The sequence below is a fragment of the Lupinus angustifolius genome, chromosome LG11 (genome assembly GCF_001865875.1).
Source record: "Lupinus angustifolius cultivar Tanjil chromosome LG11, LupAngTanjil_v1.0, whole genome shotgun sequence".
NCBI lineage: Eukaryota > Viridiplantae > Streptophyta > Magnoliopsida > Fabales > Fabaceae > Lupinus > Lupinus angustifolius.
Genome location: NC_032019.1, coordinates 33,625,962 through 33,646,298, shown reverse-complemented (window position 1 = coordinate 33,646,298; position 20,337 = coordinate 33,625,962). Strand labels below are relative to the sequence as shown.

The following is a 20,337-nucleotide window of genomic DNA, read 5'->3' as shown; positions in this document are numbered from 1 at the left end:
AGGAATCTACAAACCACTTGTTTTTCTCTTATTCAACATCCTATATGGTTAGACAAAATCTATACTCTAGATCTGGTCTTATATCTATTATTCATAATGATGTTAAACTAACTTTTTAATCCATGCTAACATAACATGGATGAAGAACAAGAAAAAGCAAAAATGGATATCCCTTTGGTTCGTCGCTATATGGACTCTCTAGCATATTAGGAACAAAATTATTTTTAAAAATTTGCAGTTCCACCTAGATGAGATGATGAAGCTTATTTTTTGCACTCTTGGGAAACTTTTCAATGCCCGCTTTCAGAACTTTGCTTATTCTTATGTAGAGTGGGTATGGTACCCATCAAATTGTCTCTTTCTTTGTTAATCCTATAGATTAAATGGATAAGAGTATCACTTGTTCTTATACTTTTTTTATCTCATTATTAACAAAATTATTTGCTGAAAAAATAAATAAATAAATAAGTTAAAGAAAAATAAATACAAAATTTTGATATTTTATATGAAGTTGAACAATCACATTACATCACAATTTTTTTGAGACATTAAATTACATTAAATCATGTGTTTAATTTTAGTTTTAATTTTTTTACATTAAGTCTACAAGCCACCCACTTTGCGAATAGAAATGCTCGTGGCTAGATAGATTGGGCAAATAGACTAAATTTACATGCATTGCCTTCAAAACATTGTTGGCCATGTGAGTGGACCTGCTTGGGAGATCTTCATCCATGAGTTACAATATTTCCTCCATGAGCTAAGTGAAAGAAGCATAAAAGTGGGTTTGATACCACATCTTGATCCAAAATCTTAAGACATTGGTCTATGAGTCCATCCATTTATATGCTCTTTAACACATCCATTTTTACTTAATGTGAGATTTCTTTATTCACACTTGGAATAACTAACACATGTATAGTCCATTTTGCCATCACCATTCCAAAATAGTTTAATTTTTTATCTATAGAGTAAAAAAACAACTTATCCTTTAAGTTTAATATAAGAGCATTGTTCGTTTAAAAAAGGTTCACACAGTAATGCATCATTCACATAGACTGTTTTTTCCTTCCTCTTCCTTTCATGCCAAGGTTTTACAGTGTGAGTGTGTAAAAAACATTCACCGCATACTAAGGCTTTGTGTGGCAAAGTCTTTCCTAATTGTATTTCCTAGTGTGCTGTACTGATAGTTACATATGGTTAGAGTTAGTTACATGGTATCTGTATAAATTCCAATCACCACAGCAATTCTTAGCTGAGTTGAAACCATTTTCACTCCAATAGAATCGTCCTTCAGATCTTTGATTCATACTTTGTTCCCTGAATTTTCTGTCATCTTTGACCTAGCTTGCTTAGCAAGTTTTTTTTAGCTTTCAACCAAATTTCCAATCACTTTCTCACATTCATTTTCTCTCAACTTATCCACTTTCTTCAATTTGTCATCTTGTTCATACCGGTTTTATGGTCCTTGTCAATGTTTTGCTATGTTTCCTATTAGGTTAGCAGTAGATTTTCTCAATAGATATGTGGATTCAAATCTCAACATCAATATTGTTTGCACTTCACTTTCAGTGTTCATTGGGTAATAATTGAACGGCTTATATAACATGTGAAGCATGATGACACATGATTGATTTAATGTGAGAAAAAGGTTGTTCTTTGGCTTATTCATATTTTGTTTCATTGATCATAAGGCTAAAAGTTGTAATCATTGGTTAAAGCAAATAATTTCTTTTTCTCTTTAAATTATGACAACACAAAATCTTATATCAACAAGGATTAGGGTTGTACCTATAAGTTCAACCTAAATACAGTACAACAAAATTGCAGATTTGTGACGGATTAGCAAGGAAAATCAATTTCAAGACAAATAATGAAACATATGAAGTCACAAAAGAATGTGTCAATTAGAGAGGAGTTAGGATGAAACTTTGCAAAAGAATTATTCCCTCTCTAATTGAAACATTCTTTAATAATTTAGTGAAGGATAATACTCTCTATCCCTCACCATATTAGAAAGAAAAAAATTAGACTTGATAATAAAGATTTAGTGAGAGGCTTGTTACCTTGCAAGTCCCTTGCATATGATTAAATAATTTAGTTGTTAGTTTGAGACGAAGGATTTCTTGACAAAGTCCACTTACCATTAACAGCTTAATAGATTTCTTCTTTTTCCAATGAGCACTATGCTCCATCTTTTCCCTCTTCTATTCAGGTTTTTCGAAAACCTAATTGATACATTTTTTGCTAAGCAAAATGTATTAAAATGAGCACAAATGGTGCTAACCTAAAACAAGAGAAACATCAATAGATAATCTTTTTAGTAGTTAAGGAAATACAAGTTTTTGAATTATTACACTAGATTGCAAAAACTAAAGAAGTTGGTGTTGTTTTTGACATAAACCAAATCTAAAGATGTAGTTTGGATAATATCAAAAATATGCACATAACTCATCACCTTATGTAAGAAGATTAAATCATTCCTCATAATCCAAATAGATCACACAAAAGCTAACCAAAGCATCCTCCATAAAATTAACCCTTTGGCACTAATGCTAAGAGCATCATGCATATTCAATTCTAATATTGTTGTAGGAATTGGAGTAGAAACTTGATGACACGAATAAAAGCTTTTTCAAATAAATGAAACAAATTGACAAGATAGAAAAAAATGCTCAATAATTCATTACGATTCAAGCAAATGATATACTTGATATCTTCAACCCTATGGATAATTTATCCTTTGAATAACTCTACCTTTTTGGGAAGATTTTGTCTGGTGAGATTCCAAACAAAACAATAAATTTTTTAGGGCACACAATCACATTTTTAAAGTATTACCTACGGGCGAAAGACTTTGATCCACTTGAATGAGATAAGTGGTTTTCACATAGTTCCCAAATGCATTTAAGCTCCACCTCCATTTGTCCTCAACATCCTTATATAGCTTGGTTGTTTGATAGGCCTATGATTTCAATGTCTTGGTGTGGTTTATAATGGAATGGTTGAATATGCAATTGGGCATGTGAACTTGGTTTTGAGAAATTTTCGGTGGGGAATTTGTGCTTGAGCTGACCATGCTTATTAAAACCAAGTGTTTTCTATGTGAAGGTGTGGTTGCGCTAAATGCAAATATTTTTTCTTAGTCATTTTATTGCAACATATGTAGGTGAAATCTTCAAACTCATATCTTTCTATGAATTGAAGGTTTAATAAGATGATGGTCTTATTCTTTGGCAAAAAGTCATTACTGCACACTTGAGAGTTATCTATATTGGACTTGGACTAATACATGGTGTTTTGCCTTTCTTTAATTATTGGAATTGTTTTCACGTGAATTACCTTGGATCCCAATGTATATATCTCCATCTACTTAGACACTTTTATCAAAACTGATTGTTTTAGCATGAATTGTTTATCAAAAATTGCACCTTTGTTGAGCACCGTTTTCTTTTAATCATGAACTCATAACTTGAACTACCTCACACATTTAGCATATAGTCTATGAAAATACACTTTGTATATTATGAATGAAGTTTAGATCATTCATCACTAGATATATACATATAATAAGCATGATAAAAAAGAGTAATTCAATTATTAAAATGCATTTGGTTACTTATCCATATTTCTTTTATAACTTCTTTGTCATCTAATCAAACTCGTAGTGATCTATTGATGACACCGAAACTCGTTACACTTCATGAGCGACACTCTTTTCATACCGCGCTACTACAAGTCATATACAAGCTGCAACTCTTTAGGGTTTTTTTAGTACACTTTTATATATGGATTGAGTATCTTTTACCCTCTTAGCTTTTACTATAATCCGTTTGCTAAGGGGAAAAAAGGTGGTCATAACAACAATGATAATGGAGGGTGAACGTGATAGTGTGGGGATGGTGGGCAATAGCAATGGACAATGACATCGATGATGGGATACATCCAATGAAATAAAAATATCTAAATAATTGGAATTCCCTTCAGTAACTTTGTCATTTTATTATGTTGTGTACGTCATTCCAAACTTTGCAACATAGCATAAATATGGGTAATAAATTATGAATCACCTCCTATACTTCTATGTCCCATTTTATGGGTGGGTTTTCTTATGATAGTGTGTATGCTAAGATAACATAAGTACAACCGTACGGCCATGTGCACATAAACAACAAAATAACAAGAGTCAAGGACCAAATTGATATGAACTAGTCCTTTCTCTATTAAGCATTTGTCTTTATCTTGGAAACTATGCATGCATGGACCGCAACTATAGATCTGTCCAAGCAACCCACTTAAGAGTGCAAAGCTATCAATAAAGGCTATCCAAAACTATATTGATGGCTACTTGTTAGTTCACTCATGTTTGTCATGACCTAACTCAATAAATATATAGGTATATAGCTGATATTGTGCTTGGTTTTCAATAATAAATTACAGCTTCATTACTCTTCAGAAAAGGGTAGATCAAAACCTAGGAAAAAATTTAGGAGATAAACAATAAAAATAGACCATACTTAATTGACATTTAAGATATAAATTTGGCAATCTACTATTTATTGTGTTTTGACCATGTATTCATAAAGTTAAACTTTCTAGTCAAATCTTAAATTCATGAGTTTAGGATCCTAAGTTACAAAAGATAGTTAAGGTCTCATGGTAAACTTTTATCTTAGTAATACTCATACGAATTCAAGTAAGCTCTAGCAAAATGTTAAGTTGACTCTTAAGTGTACGAGCCTATATTTATACATTCATGTGTCTCAAAATTGTATTGTTGGATATTAAGTTGAATTGCCTATATAATGTAATATATAATGAGAACACAAAGCTAAATTTTCAACTTTAGTGTCTTTTATAGTTGTATCAAGCAACAAATAAAATAGTTGATGAATTAAAAAAACAAATAGGGTTGTAGTCAAATATTGACTTTATGATTATACTTATGAGGTTAGAATATCTAATAAGAATTTTGGGTAAGTATTAAAATATGTTTAGGTCTTGCAAACGAAGGTTGATTTAGTTGGTAATAAATTAAATTATAGTTCATAAGATCATAAATTCAGATGTCATTGTCAATGTGAAAACCTCATTAGTGGATAATCTATAAGCGCTCATAAATCTTCCCTAATCCTAACGAGCCTATGAGACTCAGCTCACATATGCTTTGATATACCAAAAAAGTAAAAACTATGTTTAGGTACTAGAATATGTTATTAATAACATTTTCGATATATGTAAACCTTACTTGTTTATGAGTCACTTCTACATTCAACTTTGCCAAGGCTTCAAGAATTTACTTGAACTCTCAAGTTTCACAAAATTGCACATATCCTTCCTGGACTAATGATAACGTCTAGGTCAAACTCTTCTCATAGTGACATTCTAAGATTTGAACAATGGGGCCACAACTCACTCCCATAGAGACCACTTTTCGTTTCAAAATTTGGGTTTAATTAAGTTTTACATCGTGGTAAATATAGGTTGTAAGTTCTTAGATCTTTGTAACTTTTTATCATATGGGTCCTCATAATTTCAAAATATTTATTATATGCCCATCGTTGAAGTGAAATCTTAATCTATTAACATACCTTATAAAATCTCGTGTGACTACTGAACCTCCATTAATATGCATACCTACATGAATATTTTTTTTTAAATTACATAATTTTTAAATAATTTCTAATAAATAATTTAATAAATTATATCAATCATTAAAATAAATTTGTTATTGTTATTTCAAAATATCATATGTTTTCTTAATTCAAGCTTTGCTTATAAAATATCATTGACAATAAGTGTGTAGTTAGTGTTGTTGTCTAAAGATTTGGATTGAATGACTTTTTACGAGGAAATGAAAATATGATTTATCAAAATTGATTTATTTAGAAAGAAAGTTATAAGTGCTATATATATATATATATATTGAAGCACATTGTCTTGTAAAAATAGAAAAGTAACTACATGAAAAACTAACTCTAACTAATTCTCCTAACAAATTAATAAACATATGTTGTAAAATAACTTCCATATGTATTAAATGTGTAAAATATATAAAATAAGTAAAAACATGTCAATTAAAAAAATTGTTCAGCCAATGTCTCACTTGATTTTCTAATTAATTAATCGATTAACATATACCTAATTAATCGATTAACTATATAGTTTAATCAATTAACTGTTATTGATGTTGTCTTATTTTCATAGTAGTTTTGCTTTCCAATACCGTTTATTCATATATTTCTTTTGTTACTCAAATTTCAAAACTACAATTTTTTGTTAATGATTTTGTATATTACAAATCTAAACAAATAATATGAGGATCCCATGAGGAGATGGATTCCAAATCTTTCATTTCAGCGGTTAAACCCGACATACGTATTTATATTTATATATATAAACCTATAACAAAAAATTTTTAAATAGGTAGATACTCAAATTTATAATTCATATTCATAATCTACTCAAAATTCACATAAACAAATAACTTTAAATCTTTAACAAATTCAAAGTCTAAATTACAAAACATATATCAATCCAAAGTATTATCACTTAATAACCTCAAATATAAATAAATGACACAAGTTCATAACTCACTCTACAAAACAAATAAATTTTGAGTTTTAACATTAACACCCAGGAATCAAAGTTGTCTCATATCGAAATTATATTTTTGCACCAAATCATATCTTCAGCCAATACTACAAGATTACACAAATGTTACTGAGATTTCACACGAATGTTAGGAACCAAAAGGTGTAATCTAAGTATACCTTGGAAGCATGTGCCTTGATGTGTTGAAGAAGGGTTAGAAAGATGAGTTCATTTTTAAGTTTTTAACTTTTTTAAAAAAAAAAATATGTGTATAAATCGGCCGGTTTAGTCAAATACCGGTCGGTTCACCGGTTTTGACTAGTTTTGATATTTGGTCGGTTTAACATCTGTACCGTACTAGTTATGAGTCGGATTGGCCGGTTTTCCGGTCAAACCGGCTGGTACGGTTTTTATATCATTGGTTTGTGTATATACTTGCCAATAAGTGTTAGGTAAAGTTAGTTTGAGGGCTTTTTAGAGTAGGAATCATCTAGTGCATAATATAGAAGGGAGTGTTATGCAAAATAAAGCAAAAAAGAAAATATAATAACAATTATATTCTTCTATTTGACTTGTAAGCTAAAACCTACTTTTCTCTTTACTCACTCTTTTAGACCCCAATTCGCAAAGAGACTCTTTAAAGTTAGTTTGCAAGATGAATTTTGAAAAGGAAAAGAAATGAAAGTTTCAGAGTCATATTATACTTGTGAAATGACTCTCAAACATTCTCTTCCATTTTCTCTCTCCAAAACTCAACTCGTAAACGAATCTTCTATTTTAGATTCCCTTCATCCCATTTGATTTCCATTATTTATGAGGATATCTTTAAGAAATCTTTCCCTAGCTATTGAAAAACAAGACCTGATTACTATTGTTCTTCCTAATCTAGATGAGATGACAAATGGCCTAAGCAAACATATTGGACAGGTTTGGCTTTGAAAAAACATGAGTTAGATAAGCTTCTATTGTTTGTACAGCTCTTAGATTTCACAATCACAAAATCAGGACCACACTTGTATACTGATGATGTCTATACAAAAACCATATTACTTGGTTTCAGAGTTCAAAAAAGTCTACTGGACCATTTACTATGATTTTGGTGCTCAAAATTGTACATTGATAAGGCCTTGCTGTCTTGTTTGGCACCATGTACTTCAAGTTCAAGAAATTACAAGTATATATATAAGAACATTGTTGGTGCAAGAGAAGTGAAAGTTTAGTAGTAGAAGCTAGAGTGTGAGAGGATATGGGTGGTGTTGCATGGACAGAAGAAGAAGATCACATGCTTAAGAAATGCATAGAGCAATATGGTGAAGGAAAGTGGCATCGAGTTCCTTTATTGGCTGGTAAACTGAACATAATTCTTTACTTTAGAAGTTTTAATTGAGTTCGCTAGTTAACAAACATGATTTATGATAGAGCATTATGGTGGTCGTTCGACTTATATAGCCGACTCCACCTAGTAAGATAAATGTTTGGTTATTGTTGCTAGTTATATTCTCAATCGAGGTGGTCTAAGCTTTGGTGCAATATGTTATCTATGACTTACAGATTTTTTTGGAAAGAGAATTAACTTAACTACATTTACACCAAATGTAAGCAAAAATTGAGAAAAACTGTGACACTTCAATGGACTTGGTATGTGAAAATTATGATTGAGGAAATCATAACTAGAAGCATAGTTTTAATTTAACAACACTTCTAATAATCTTAGAAAGAATGGTCAATTAATTTTCAGAGTGGTTGATGATTGATCACTTACATGAAATTTAATAACTTGTTCAAAGCAGAAACATATCAGTGAAATTCTGAAGACACTTTACTCTTATGTATACTTTTCCATCTGATCACATCTTCTTCAAATATTGGTTTGTTGAAGGTCTAAACCGGTGCCGAAAGAGTTGCAGGCTAAGATGGTTGAACTATCTTCGTCCGAACATCAAAAGAGGAAGTTTTGCAGAGGAAGAAGTGGAAATGATTATCGAACTCCACAAATTATTAGGCAACAGGTTAATTCTGAAGTTGTAGTCTTTCCATTGGTATTTTTCCATGTTTGCTAATATTATTGTAACATTACATACTTTAGAAACTTAAGTGCATGAATTTACACCAAATTCAAATGTAGGTTCATTAGTTGATTCGTCATATTCAATCGATTTGTCATACTTTTTTCCAGATGGTCACTGATTGCAGGAAGGTTACCAGGAAGAACTGCCAATGATGTAAAGAACTATTGGAACTGTCATCTAAGTAAGAAACTGAATGCTATAGAAGCTGAGAACACACAAATGAACAGAAACATTGATGCCATTAGGCCTAATCAACCTAGAAACATAGGTCCAATTGACCAAGAATCTCAACAACAAGAGAGTGCCATTTCATCTTTGACATTTGATGCTGAAGGAGAGAGCCATATTCTTGAACCACAACAAGAAAATATATATTCATGTTTGGATCAACAAGGCATAATTCATGACTTGCCAATGGAATTTCAATATGAAGGAATGATAAGTGGAGTTGGTAGTAGTACTAACCAATGTGATTGGGATGATTTGCTCTTAGATATGGATATGTATAATGATTTTTCTTCTTAGATTTTTCAAGCTCTTAGGGAAAACAATGTTGGTCTTATTATAGCTTAGTTGTGTATTAATATTAAAGTTAGATGTTTTTTTTATGAGAATGGTGTATTTTCTACACTTGACATAGTTAGTACCAAAGGAAAAGAGATCTGGTGTCCCAGATACTGTACGCTGTCACGCATCAATAAAAACATGTTATGTTAATTAAATTTTTAAACATTATTGTTTTTGCTTAATTGTCATTGGTGCAGAACATCGACAAGATGTGAGACTAACATATCTTTTTTCCCTTAAAAAAGAACACATGGGATAGAAGTTAGTATAAAAGAACTAGTTCTTAAGGTAGCAGGCACAAAATATAAATTAGAATGTTGTTCTTCACTTGCATGAATATAGGGGTTAACTAGGAAACACAGGTAAGGATATGATAGGACATGGATAGAGGATATGACACAAAAAATTTAAAATTATAAGACATGATATAATTATGACACAAAACAGCAAACATTTAAAGAACTTGGCATAAATTTTGTCCTTAACTTAACTGTGGCTTGTTCAACCCATGCTGCCTAAATATTTTTGCCTAGTTAGATTTCACAACTTGAAATTGAAATGGAATGAAGGTGTTCTGAATCTGCTATACCCTTTATTTAAAGCAGTATTTTGTACATACACAAAAAAGGCAGTGTTTCTTTCATTGAAAATTGAATAATGTTTTGGAATTCATTTACAATAATGACTAATCATGACAGATACTATCACCTAAGTCCCTCATGTATGATCATCTTTAGGATGACACTGTCTTCATTTATATTTGAACTCGTTATTGGATCAAATCCACATCAGTGCTAGTTCAGTCTGCTACCCACATCCTTGCTGCTAGATCTACGTATACTTATGGTTAGATTGAGAGTTGAATTTTGGAAGGGAATGAATGAAAATGGAAGGTTTGGGAGTCCCCGCACAAGTGTATTTCATGACTCTCAAACCTTCCATTTATTTTACTTCCCCTCCAAAATCCAACTCCCAAAGTAACTCTTAGGAAATCAAAAAATATTAAAACTTAAAGTTGTGCAAAGCAAGTGTTGTGAGAATCAGATCGGACCGGACGGTCCGACCGGTCTAACTGTTGACCGGACTTAAAAACTTGTTTGCAGTCTTAACCGAATGAGAGTTAGACTGCTTTGAACCGAGGAAATTTCAGTTCGACCATGTTAAACCCGGATTAACCCAAGAAGAAGTAAACCGGACGGTCACTTAAAAAAAATGGAATACTCCTCTAATATTTTGTTTTATTACGGTACAGAAAAAGATGAAGAAATATTACTTTAATATTATACATAATTATTAATCTATATAAAGTTTTATATTTATATATAATTATATATTTATAGATAAAAATTATTAATTATGTATCGAATTATTCGATCAGACTAGACAGTTTAACCATTTAAACTAGTTTAATCTAATACGGGATCTCTTTCGGTTTGACTTCCGGCTTGGGGAATGAAAAAAATTAGAAAACCATTCAATAAATGAATACATACTCAAACTCGACTATTTATGAGGATTATCTATATACCCATGTACTGTTATTATCCTTAATCATCTACAACATAAGCGGACTAACATGCTGACAAAGTCACAAATTTATAAGAATTTTTTCCTTTGGAAACGAGTAAAGATCATTAATGAAGAGATAAATATTATATAATTACATATAAAAAAACATATAATAATACATTTATTATTTTAATCATTATAAAATTACATTTTTAACGATAAAAATACGAAGAAAAACAAGTATTTACTTCTCCGTTAAGTATCATTGCTCTTTTGAAAACTTGTCACCACTGTCAATTAGTAAGAGTAGGAATTCAACCTCCATAATAGCTCAATCCTTGGAAAACTAGGTTTCACATAAACTGAATATGTGAAATAAAAAATATGGCTCAATCCTTGGAAAACTAGGTCCACAGAAATTGAATATGTGAAATAAAAAATAACAATAATAATCACGTCAGCGGGATAAAAAAATTGATAATCAACTCTTATAACTTTACCACTATTTTATTTACCTTACTTTTTACTCCTTATATTTCATCTTATTCTTTCATACTATATCATGAATTAACTTTAGCGTTTATTCTCGCTTCCATCCTGCTTTTCTCAACATCATCCTCACATCTAGGAATTAAAAAAAATTGGTAACTAAATGATTACATAAAATAGTTCTCCTTATTTAGTATTTTCTATAATCTAAGACTTCATCCCAGAGCATATATAGTTTAAAATTTTCACATTCCAAATCATTTAGTGGTGTGAAGATATTTTCTTAGTAACCAAGAGGAAAATGCTAAGAAGAAAAAAAGTAAAATGATGTGACACTATTATTTATCTCTATTGTTAGAGAAATTTTTTTCCCCTTTTAAAGACTTATGTTAATTGGCTCACAGAAAATCCTCTAATTTTCAATCAACGAAGACGTCTTTTTTTATTTATTTATTAAAATTTAGAAGAAGAAAAACAAGGAAGGCAAAACAAAAACATTTCACTATTTTTTTCCCTCTATCAATGATTCAGAAAAAAATATCCGTATGATGCAATAAGTTTTCAACCGAACGACCATACTCGGAAAAGGATCTGCTGTCCCAAGCCCTGTCACATACCAATCATGTAATGCCACGTCAATTAAAAAAAAATATTCATAACTTTATCAATCTTGTTTCGTTGTGATTGGTCAGAGACATTGGTCGGGAACAGCAATCCTCATCCATCCATACTCATCCAACGTGTACCGTTTCAGTGTTCCAATTTCGAAGAATCCAATTCCAACCCATCGTTTTTGTTGTTCTTCTTCAATATAATACCGAAAATCATGAACCCAATAACATGGCCACCAATTGCCACAACAAACACGCCACCGTTAAACGACATCACTGCCAGCATCACCATATAAGAAAACGCGGTTCTAACACCGTATAACCCCGTCCTTAACAATCCCTTTACGACGTCGTTTTTTACCTTCACTATGTTTGAGTATGAGAGCCACTCCACCACCACCGCCATGGCAAAGACTACTATCAGCGCCACCGCGTACATGGCGGCACTGTCTCCGGGCCAGCAATGGAACAGTATGTCCATCTTGTGGCCCCAGTAGAATGTGGTGTGTATTGGGATCCTCCGCCGTCCCAGTCGCGTCGCCACCGTGGAGTTGTACGGTGATGACGCCGCTGGAACGCTGTTTGCGGTAGCAGTTGTTAACATATTGAAATATAGAAGCTAAAAATATGAATATAAGATATTAAGATTTGAATGAGACATGCATGAGGGTTTAATTTATATATAAGTGCAACAACGTTAGTGTCGGTTGGGACATGACAGAAAAGAACATGAAGATATGATTCATTTTTTGTTCATAAAAATTGTTCCATAATTCATGTGCAAGCAAGCAAATACGTAATATGGAATGTAATGTGATCATTTTTGGTGATGAAGAAAGCTAAAAGGGAAATTAAAGGAAAAGAAGGGTATGCAATTAAGACTTTAGTTCTAGCCTTGTAGGATTTTCAGTTGATGGGACCCTCCATCGATACACTTTTTCTTTCTTTTTGAGGGAATTTTATTAGGACATAGACTCAATTAGAATTTAGAGTGATCAAATAATACAGATTGTTAAACAATGTTTAGATCCACTGGTGCGGGATGTTTTATCATAATGAAAGATTTAACTTTAAATAACTTTTATGGACTATGGAGTGTTTTGAAGCTCACATGTCATATATAAGGCATAAATACCACTAACTATGATTATCAACTGGTATAAGACAAGCAATAGACATATTTTAATTGTCATATTGTTATTAATATTTTGAACCTAGCATACTCTTTGTTGGCTTGCTCATGCCACATAATGATTAGTCTAGTAAAGTTAATTAAAAAATTAACCTATTATAAGACTTAAGCAAATGATTTTCTACCTGAATCGACACTTTTAATTAAAAGAGATTCTCATATATTGATGTGTTGCATGGCCAAATATCTACCCTGAGAGGTGAGAAATTATTACAATGTTGCTGACCAATTCTCATATATATATATATATATATATATATATATATATATATATATATATATATATATATATATATATATATATATATATATATATATATATATATATATATATATATATATATATATATATATATATATATATATATGAGAATTGGTCAGCAACATTGTAATAATTTCTCACCTCTCAGGGTAGATATTTGGCCATGCAACACATCAATATATGAGAATCTCTTTTAATTAAAAGTGTCGATTCAGGTAGAAAATCATTTGCTTAAGTCTTATAATAGGTTAATTTTTTAATTAACTTTACTAGACTAATCATTATGTGGCATGAGCAAGCCAACAAAGAGTATGCTAGGTTCAAAATATTAATAACAATATGACAATTAAAATATGTCTATTGCTTGTCTTATACCAGTTGATAATCATAGTTAGTGGTATTTATGCCTTATATATGACATGTGAGCTTCAAAACACTCCATAGTCCATAAAAGTTATTTAAAGTTAAATCTTTCATTATGATAAAACATCCCGCACCAGTGGATCTAAACATTGTTTAACAATCTGTATTATTTGATCACTCTAAATTCTAATTGAGTCTATGTCCTAATAAAATTCCCTCAAAAAGAAAGAAAAAGTGTATCGATGGAGGGTCCCATCAACTGAAAATCCTACAAGGCTAGAACTAAAGTCTTAATTGCATACCCTTCTTTTCCTTTAATTTCCCTTTTAGCTTTCTTCATCACCAAAAATGATCACATTACATTCCATATTACGTATTTGCTTGCTTGCACATGAATTATGGAACAATTTTTATGAACAAAAAATGAATCATATCTTCATGTTCTTTTCTGTCATGTCCCAACCGACACTAACGTTGTTGCACTTATATATAAATTAAACCCTCATGCATGTCTCATTCAAATCTTAATATCTTATATTCATATTTTTAGCTTCTATATTTCAATATGTTAACAACTGCTACCGCAAACAGCGTTCCAGCGGCGTCATCACCGTACAACTCCACGGTGGCGACGCGACTGGGACGGCGGAGGATCCCAATACACACCACATTCTACTGGGGCCACAAGATGGACATACTGTTCCATTGCTGGCCCGGAGACAGTGCCGCCATGTACGCGGTGGCGCTGATAGTAGTCTTTGCCATGGCGGTGGTGGTGGAGTGGCTCTCATACTCAAACATAGTGAAGGTAAAAAACGACGTCGTAAAGGGATTGTTAAGGACGGGGTTATACGGTGTTAGAACCGCGTTTTCTTATATGGTGATGCTGGCAGTGATGTCGTTTAACGGTGGCGTGTTTGTTGTGGCAATTGGTGGCCATGTTATTGGGTTCATGATTTTCGGTATTATATTGAAGAAGAACAACAAAAACGATGGGTTGGAATTGGATTCTTCGAAATTGGAACACTGAAACGGTACACGTTGGATGAGTATGGATGGATGAGGATTGCTGTTCCCGACCAATGTCTCTGACCAATCACAACGAAACAAGATTGATAAAGTTATGAATATTTTTTTTTAATTGACGTGGCATTACATGATTGGTATGTGACAGGGCTTGGGACAGCAGATCCTTTTCCGAGTATGGTCGTTCGGTTGAAAACTTATTGCATCATACGGATATTTTTTTCTGAATCATTGATAGAGGGAAAAAAATAGTGAAATGTTTTTGTTTTGCCTTCCTTGTTTTTCTTCTTCTAAATTTTAATAAATAAATAAAAAAAGACGTCTTCGTTGATTGAAAATTAGAGGATTTTCTGTGAGCCAATTAACATAAGTCTTTAAAAGGGGAAAAAAATTTCTCTAACAATAGAGATAAATAATAGTGTCACATCATTTTACTTTTTTTCTTCTTAGCATTTTCCTCTTGGTTACTAAGAAAATATCTTCACACCACTAAATGATTTGGAATGTGAAAATTTTAAACTATATATGCTCTGGGATGAAGTCTTAGATTATAGAAAATACTAAATAAGGAGAACTATTTTATGTAATCATTTAGTTACCAATTTTTTTTAATTCCTAGATGTGAGGATGATGTTGAGAAAAGCAGGATGGAAGCGAGAATAAACGCTAAAGTTAATTCATGATATAGTATGAAAGAATAAGATGAAATATAAGGAGTAAAAAGTAAGGTAAATAAAATAGTGGTAAAGTTATAAGAGTTGATTATCAATTTTTTTATCCCGCTGACGTGATTATTATTGTTATTTTTTATTTCACATATTCAATTTCTGTGGACCTAGTTTTCCAAGGATTGAGCCATATTTTTTATTTCACATATTCAGTTTATGTGAAACCTAGTTTTCCAAGGATTGAGCTATTATGGAGGTTGAATTCCTACTCTTACTAATTGACAGTGGTGACAAGTTTTCAAAAGAGCAATGATACTTAACGGAGAAGTAAATACTTGTTTTTCTTCGTATTTTTATCGTTAAAAATGTAATTTTATAATGATTAAAATAATAAATGTATTATTATATGTTTTTTTATATGTAATTATATAATATTTATCTCTTCATTAATGATCTTTACTCGTTTCCAAAGGAAAAAATTCTTATAAATTTGTGACTTTGTCAGCATGTTAGTCCGCTTATGTTGTAGATGATTAAGGATAATAACAGTACATGGGTATATAGATAATCCTCATAAATAGTCGAGTTTGAGTATGTATTCATTTATTGAATGGTTTTCTAATTTTTTTCATTCCCCAAGCCGGAAGTCAAACCGAAAGAGATCCCGTATTAGATTAAACTAGTTTAAATGGTTAAACTGTCTAGTCTGATCGAATAATTCGATACATAATTAATAATTTTTATCTATAAATATATAATTATATATAAATATAAAACTTTATATAGATTAATAATTATGTATAATATTAAAGTAATATTTCTTCATCTTTTTCTGTACCGTAATAAAACAAAATATTAGAGGAGTATTCCATTTTTTTTAAGTGACCGTCCGGTTTACTTCTTCTTGGGTTAATCCGGGTTTAACATGGTCGAACTGAAATTTCCTCGGTTCAAAGCAGTCTAACTCTCATTCGGTTAAGACTGCAAACAAGTTTTTAAGTCCGGTCAACAGTTAGACCGGTCGGACCGTCCGGTCCGATCTGATTCTCACAACACTTGCTTTGCACAACTTTAAGTTTTAATATTTTTTGATTTCCTAAGAGTTACTTTGGGAGTTGGATTTTGGAGGGGAAGTAAAATAAATGGAAGGTTTGAGAGTCATGAAATACACTTGTGCGGGGACTCCCAAACCTTCCATTTTCATTCATTCCCTTCCAAAATTCAACTCTCAATCTAACCATAAGTATACGTAGATCTAGCAGCAAGGATGTGGGTAGCAGACTGAACTAGCACTGATGTGGATTTGATCCAATAACGAGTTCAAATATAAATGAAGACAGTGTCATCCTAAAGATGATCATACATGAGGGACTTAGGTGATAGTATCTGTCATGATTAGTCATTATTGTAAATGAATTCCAAAACATTATTCAATTTTCAATGAAAGAAACACTGCCTTTTTTGTGTATGTACAAAATACTGCTTTAAATAAAGGGTATAGCAGATTCAGAACACCTTCATTCCATTTCAATTTCAAGTTGTGAAATCTAACTAGGCAAAAATATTTAGGCAGCATGGGTTGAACAAGCCACAGTTAAGTTAAGGACAAAATTTATGCCAAGTTCTTTAAATGTTTGCTGTTTTGTGTCATAATTATATCATGTCTTATAATTTTAAATTTTTTGTGTCATATCCTCTATCCATGTCCTATCATATCCTTACCTGTGTTTCCTAGTTAACCCCTATATTCATGCAAGTGAAGAACAACATTCTAATTTATATTTTGTGCCTGCTACCTTAAGAACTAGTTCTTTTATACTAACTTCTATCCCATGTGTTCTTTTTTAAGGGAAAAAAGATATGTTAGTCTCACATCTTGTCGATGTTCTGCACCAATGACAATTAAGCAAAAACAATAATGTTTAAAAATTTAATTAACATAACATGTTTTTATTGATGCGTGACAGCGTACAGTATCTGGGACACCAGATCTCTTTTCCTTTGGTACTAACTATGTCAAGTGTAGAAAATTATGCTGCTCTCTGAGCTTCTGTGCCTTCCTCATCAATAATCTAGTATCCATGTTGAATTACTTCAAGCACCTCTTGATAACCAAAGAGTGCTTTCATTTGGATATGCCATCTTTCATAGTTCTTTCCATCAAGAACTGGCAGTGACATGTTAAACCCACTATTGTTCGACATGCTTTCTTCCACAGATCCAAGAACGAAAAATCAAGTGCTCTTGATACCACTGTTACAACAAGAACCGAAAAAACAGAGAAGAAGAAGAATCAGAACCGTGTGTTCTGTGTTTGCAGAGAAGAAGAAAAGAAGATGTTGTGTTGTAAGGAGGAGAAGAACAGAAATGTAAAGGTGCAGAAGAAAAGAAGATTCAATGAATGAAGAACATCACATTACTCAAGTGATTACAAAGCAAGTTATACACATTGCCAAAAATAGTAAAACAGAAAAATCAGTCAACTAACTAAACTAACTGAAATTTCTATTTTTAGTAAGTCTATAAAATTCTTCAAAATCTGAATTACTTCTAACACTTGGTAGGATTTGATTGACTTAGATCATGAATATGAGAATTTTTTAGTACATATAATGCTTATTCATGAAAAATAACATGTTTTTTAAAAATTGGAAGAAATAGAAAAGGAATAAGAAGGGTTTGAATCCTCTTTGGTAATTCTAACACTCACATGTTTCATACAATTATATTTTGGAAGTTATCTACAACAACGTTAAGAAAAATAACATACTTAAGTCCTTTTTAAAATTTATTTTCAAAATCAACTTTTTCTACTCTAGCCTAAGCTTATTTCCTAGACACCAATTTAGAACATGAATATATAAAAAAGTGAGAAGAGTATTGCTGCCATAGAACATACAAAAAGACTCAAAATAAAACATACAAAAGCATAAGCCATAGAACTTTAGCTATAATTTATTTATCTCGATACCCATTTTCTTCCACAAACTTAATAGTTTCTATTAATACGTGTACCCTTTATTTTGATGAAATAAGCTTTAGTGCTCATAAATGTTAATGTTTCTGACACGGTTGTTGTTGTTGTTCATAACTCTATGCTTTGGAACCGTGACAGTAAGAACCTCATTATCCATATGAGCCCTAACATGGTCAACCATAGAGTTTTCAGGCAAAGTTAGACGTTGAATAAAGGTACCACTTGAAAATTCAACATGGTGCAACCCTCCTCTATGTTCTTGCTTCTTCACTCTCTTCTCACCAATGATGCATAAAACTCTTCCTCCTTCATCCACTTCCACCTTCACATTGTTGTTGTTCATCCCTTCAAGGTGTACCTTGTATACATGTGCTTCAGGAGTGTCCTTCCATTCTATATGAGCATTGATTATAGGTGGGTATGGTTCACTTTGGGAAGTTACCAAAGGGTAGGGTTCACTCTCTTGAAATGAGTCCCATGCTTTAGGGCGAGGAGGTTCATGTCTTCTACCAAAGGGTTTGGAAAATAAATACATTTTTGTAGTTAATTTTGTGTTGATGAAGTTGCTTGTGTAAGGTGTATGATGAAGCACTTATTTATAGGAGACTAGGAGTTAAAGTGGTCTAGGTTAGAGAGTTGAGACAATGGTTATGTTGGCTTTATTACACATTGAAGAAAATTATAGAAAAATACATTCAATGCGAACATTATTACGATTCCAATTAAGGTATACATACTCCAAAGTTCACATTATTATAAGTGTAATTGTGGTTATGGACAACAATTTAACACATCCATTATTAGATTGAGTTTCTGCCTTTGCTTAGAGAATCTACTTTTTTGGTTTGATGGGAAATTAGACAATTATAAAGACACGTTAAAACTAAGATGGTGCAGAATATTGGGTAAAGGAAAGTTATGCTTGCACATCATTTTTGTCAACATTTTAATACTTGGCTAAAACTCTACAAGTATTTTGTTAAGGACATAAATTGTGTACATAAAGGGATTAGTGATTAATCACATAAGACACATTGTTACCCAATTTCATATGGGGTAAAATGGTACTAAAAAATATGTTGCCAAAATTGATGGGTTCATATATGGTATTAAGAGTTATGGAGGTTAGTGTGTTTTTTAGATGATAAAAATCGACGGAATTCAAATATGAGTGAATGATAAGATGATTAAAATTGAAAGAATAATTAATAAGGAAAACGTAAATTATAAATAAATTAAATTCTACATAAGATACTCCTCTATCTACATCTATCAAAGAAACTCTCACAACCCTAATATTAAGCAATTTAAAACAATGAGACTAGTAAACCAATCAATTAGAGGATCAAATACAAATGTATATATATGTTTACCCTTTTAATTGAACCAAATAAGAGAAAGATAATTTCTTCTAGTCCATCCATTAAAAATCCTCACCCCCACACCATTTTTAAACCAATCAAGAAGTTTTTCTTGTTCAAGATTCCAGCATTTAAGCCATTCAGTAATGTTTCTTTCTCAAATCAAGAATCTGGATGCTGGGTGCATAATGCATGATGTCCTTATCAGAATATGAAGCTGGTTCTTGTGTTGTTATCTTAAAGCATATATCCTTTTAATTTGATAGTAAAAGCATATTTGATAACGATCAATAAAGAGATCATTAACTTGGTGGATTTTCCTGGATGATGATGTGACCGTTGATGCCTTCAAATGTTTAATGCATCATAATTGGGAAAAGTTACATTTCTAGTATAGTTTGACTGCCTTATTACCACTCTGGTATAACTTTTTAAAATATTACGAAACTAGTATACTTTTTATTAAAATCGTGTATAGGGTACACGATTCCTGGGGAACAGTGTTTGCCATACCAAACTCGTGTATGGGGTACACGAGTTTGAATTTTCCCTCTCCAAATCTCGTGCACCCCATGCACGAGATCCCTTCCTATATTTTTTTTTCTTTTTTTTCTTTGCCTTGGACCGGTGTTTCCGGTCCAGGGTTTTT

General features: G+C 31.8%; 4 protein-coding genes across 4 annotated transcripts; 2 read left to right on the top strand and 2 right to left on the bottom strand.

Annotated features, from left to right (window-relative positions):
• Positions 7,791 to 9,226, top strand: LOC109359527 (transcription factor MYB113-like). The gene is made up of 3 exons (XM_019604226.1): positions 7,791 to 7,940; positions 8,474 to 8,603; positions 8,771 to 9,226. Exons 1-3 carry the CDS (start codon positions 7,841 to 7,843, stop codon positions 9,186 to 9,188), a joined length of 648 nt encoding a protein of 215 aa, XP_019459771.1. The 5' UTR covers positions 7,791 to 7,840; the 3' UTR covers positions 9,189 to 9,226.
• On the bottom strand, positions 11,967 to 12,788 carry LOC109360120 (copper transporter 6-like). The gene has a single exon (XM_019604851.1). It carries the CDS (start codon positions 12,441 to 12,443, stop codon positions 11,979 to 11,981), a length of 465 nt encoding a protein of 154 aa, XP_019460396.1. The 5' UTR covers positions 12,444 to 12,788; the 3' UTR covers positions 11,967 to 11,978.
• LOC109360117 (copper transporter 6-like) lies at positions 13,868 to 14,698 on the top strand. The gene has a single exon (XM_019604847.1). It carries the CDS (start codon positions 14,222 to 14,224, stop codon positions 14,684 to 14,686), a length of 465 nt encoding a protein of 154 aa, XP_019460392.1. The 5' UTR covers positions 13,868 to 14,221; the 3' UTR covers positions 14,687 to 14,698.
• Positions 18,275 to 18,921, bottom strand: LOC109359234 (18.0 kDa class I heat shock protein-like). Its single transcript, XM_019603821.1, has one exon. The coding sequence runs from the start codon at positions 18,860 to 18,862 to the stop codon at positions 18,389 to 18,391; it is 474 nt and encodes a 157-aa protein (XP_019459366.1). The 5' UTR covers positions 18,863 to 18,921; the 3' UTR covers positions 18,275 to 18,388.

Coding starts and splice junctions, on each gene's coding strand:
- LOC109359527 (XM_019604226.1), top strand. CDS start 7,841: ATGGGTGGTGTTGCATGGACAGAAGAAGAAGATCACATGCTTAAGAAA. Junction 7,941..8,473: donor TCGAGTTCCTTTATTGGCTG/GTAAACTGAACA, acceptor GGTTTGTTGAAG/GTCTAAACCGGTGCCGAAAG. Junction 8,604..8,770: donor CACAAATTATTAGGCAACAG/GTTAATTCTGAA, acceptor ACTTTTTTCCAG/ATGGTCACTGATTGCAGGAA.
- LOC109360120 (XM_019604851.1), bottom strand. CDS start 12,443: ATGTTAACAACTGCTACCGCAAACAGCGTTCCAGCGGCGTCATCACCG.
- LOC109360117 (XM_019604847.1), top strand. CDS start 14,222: ATGTTAACAACTGCTACCGCAAACAGCGTTCCAGCGGCGTCATCACCG.
- LOC109359234 (XM_019603821.1), bottom strand. CDS start 18,862: ATGTATTTATTTTCCAAACCCTTTGGTAGAAGACATGAACCTCCTCGC.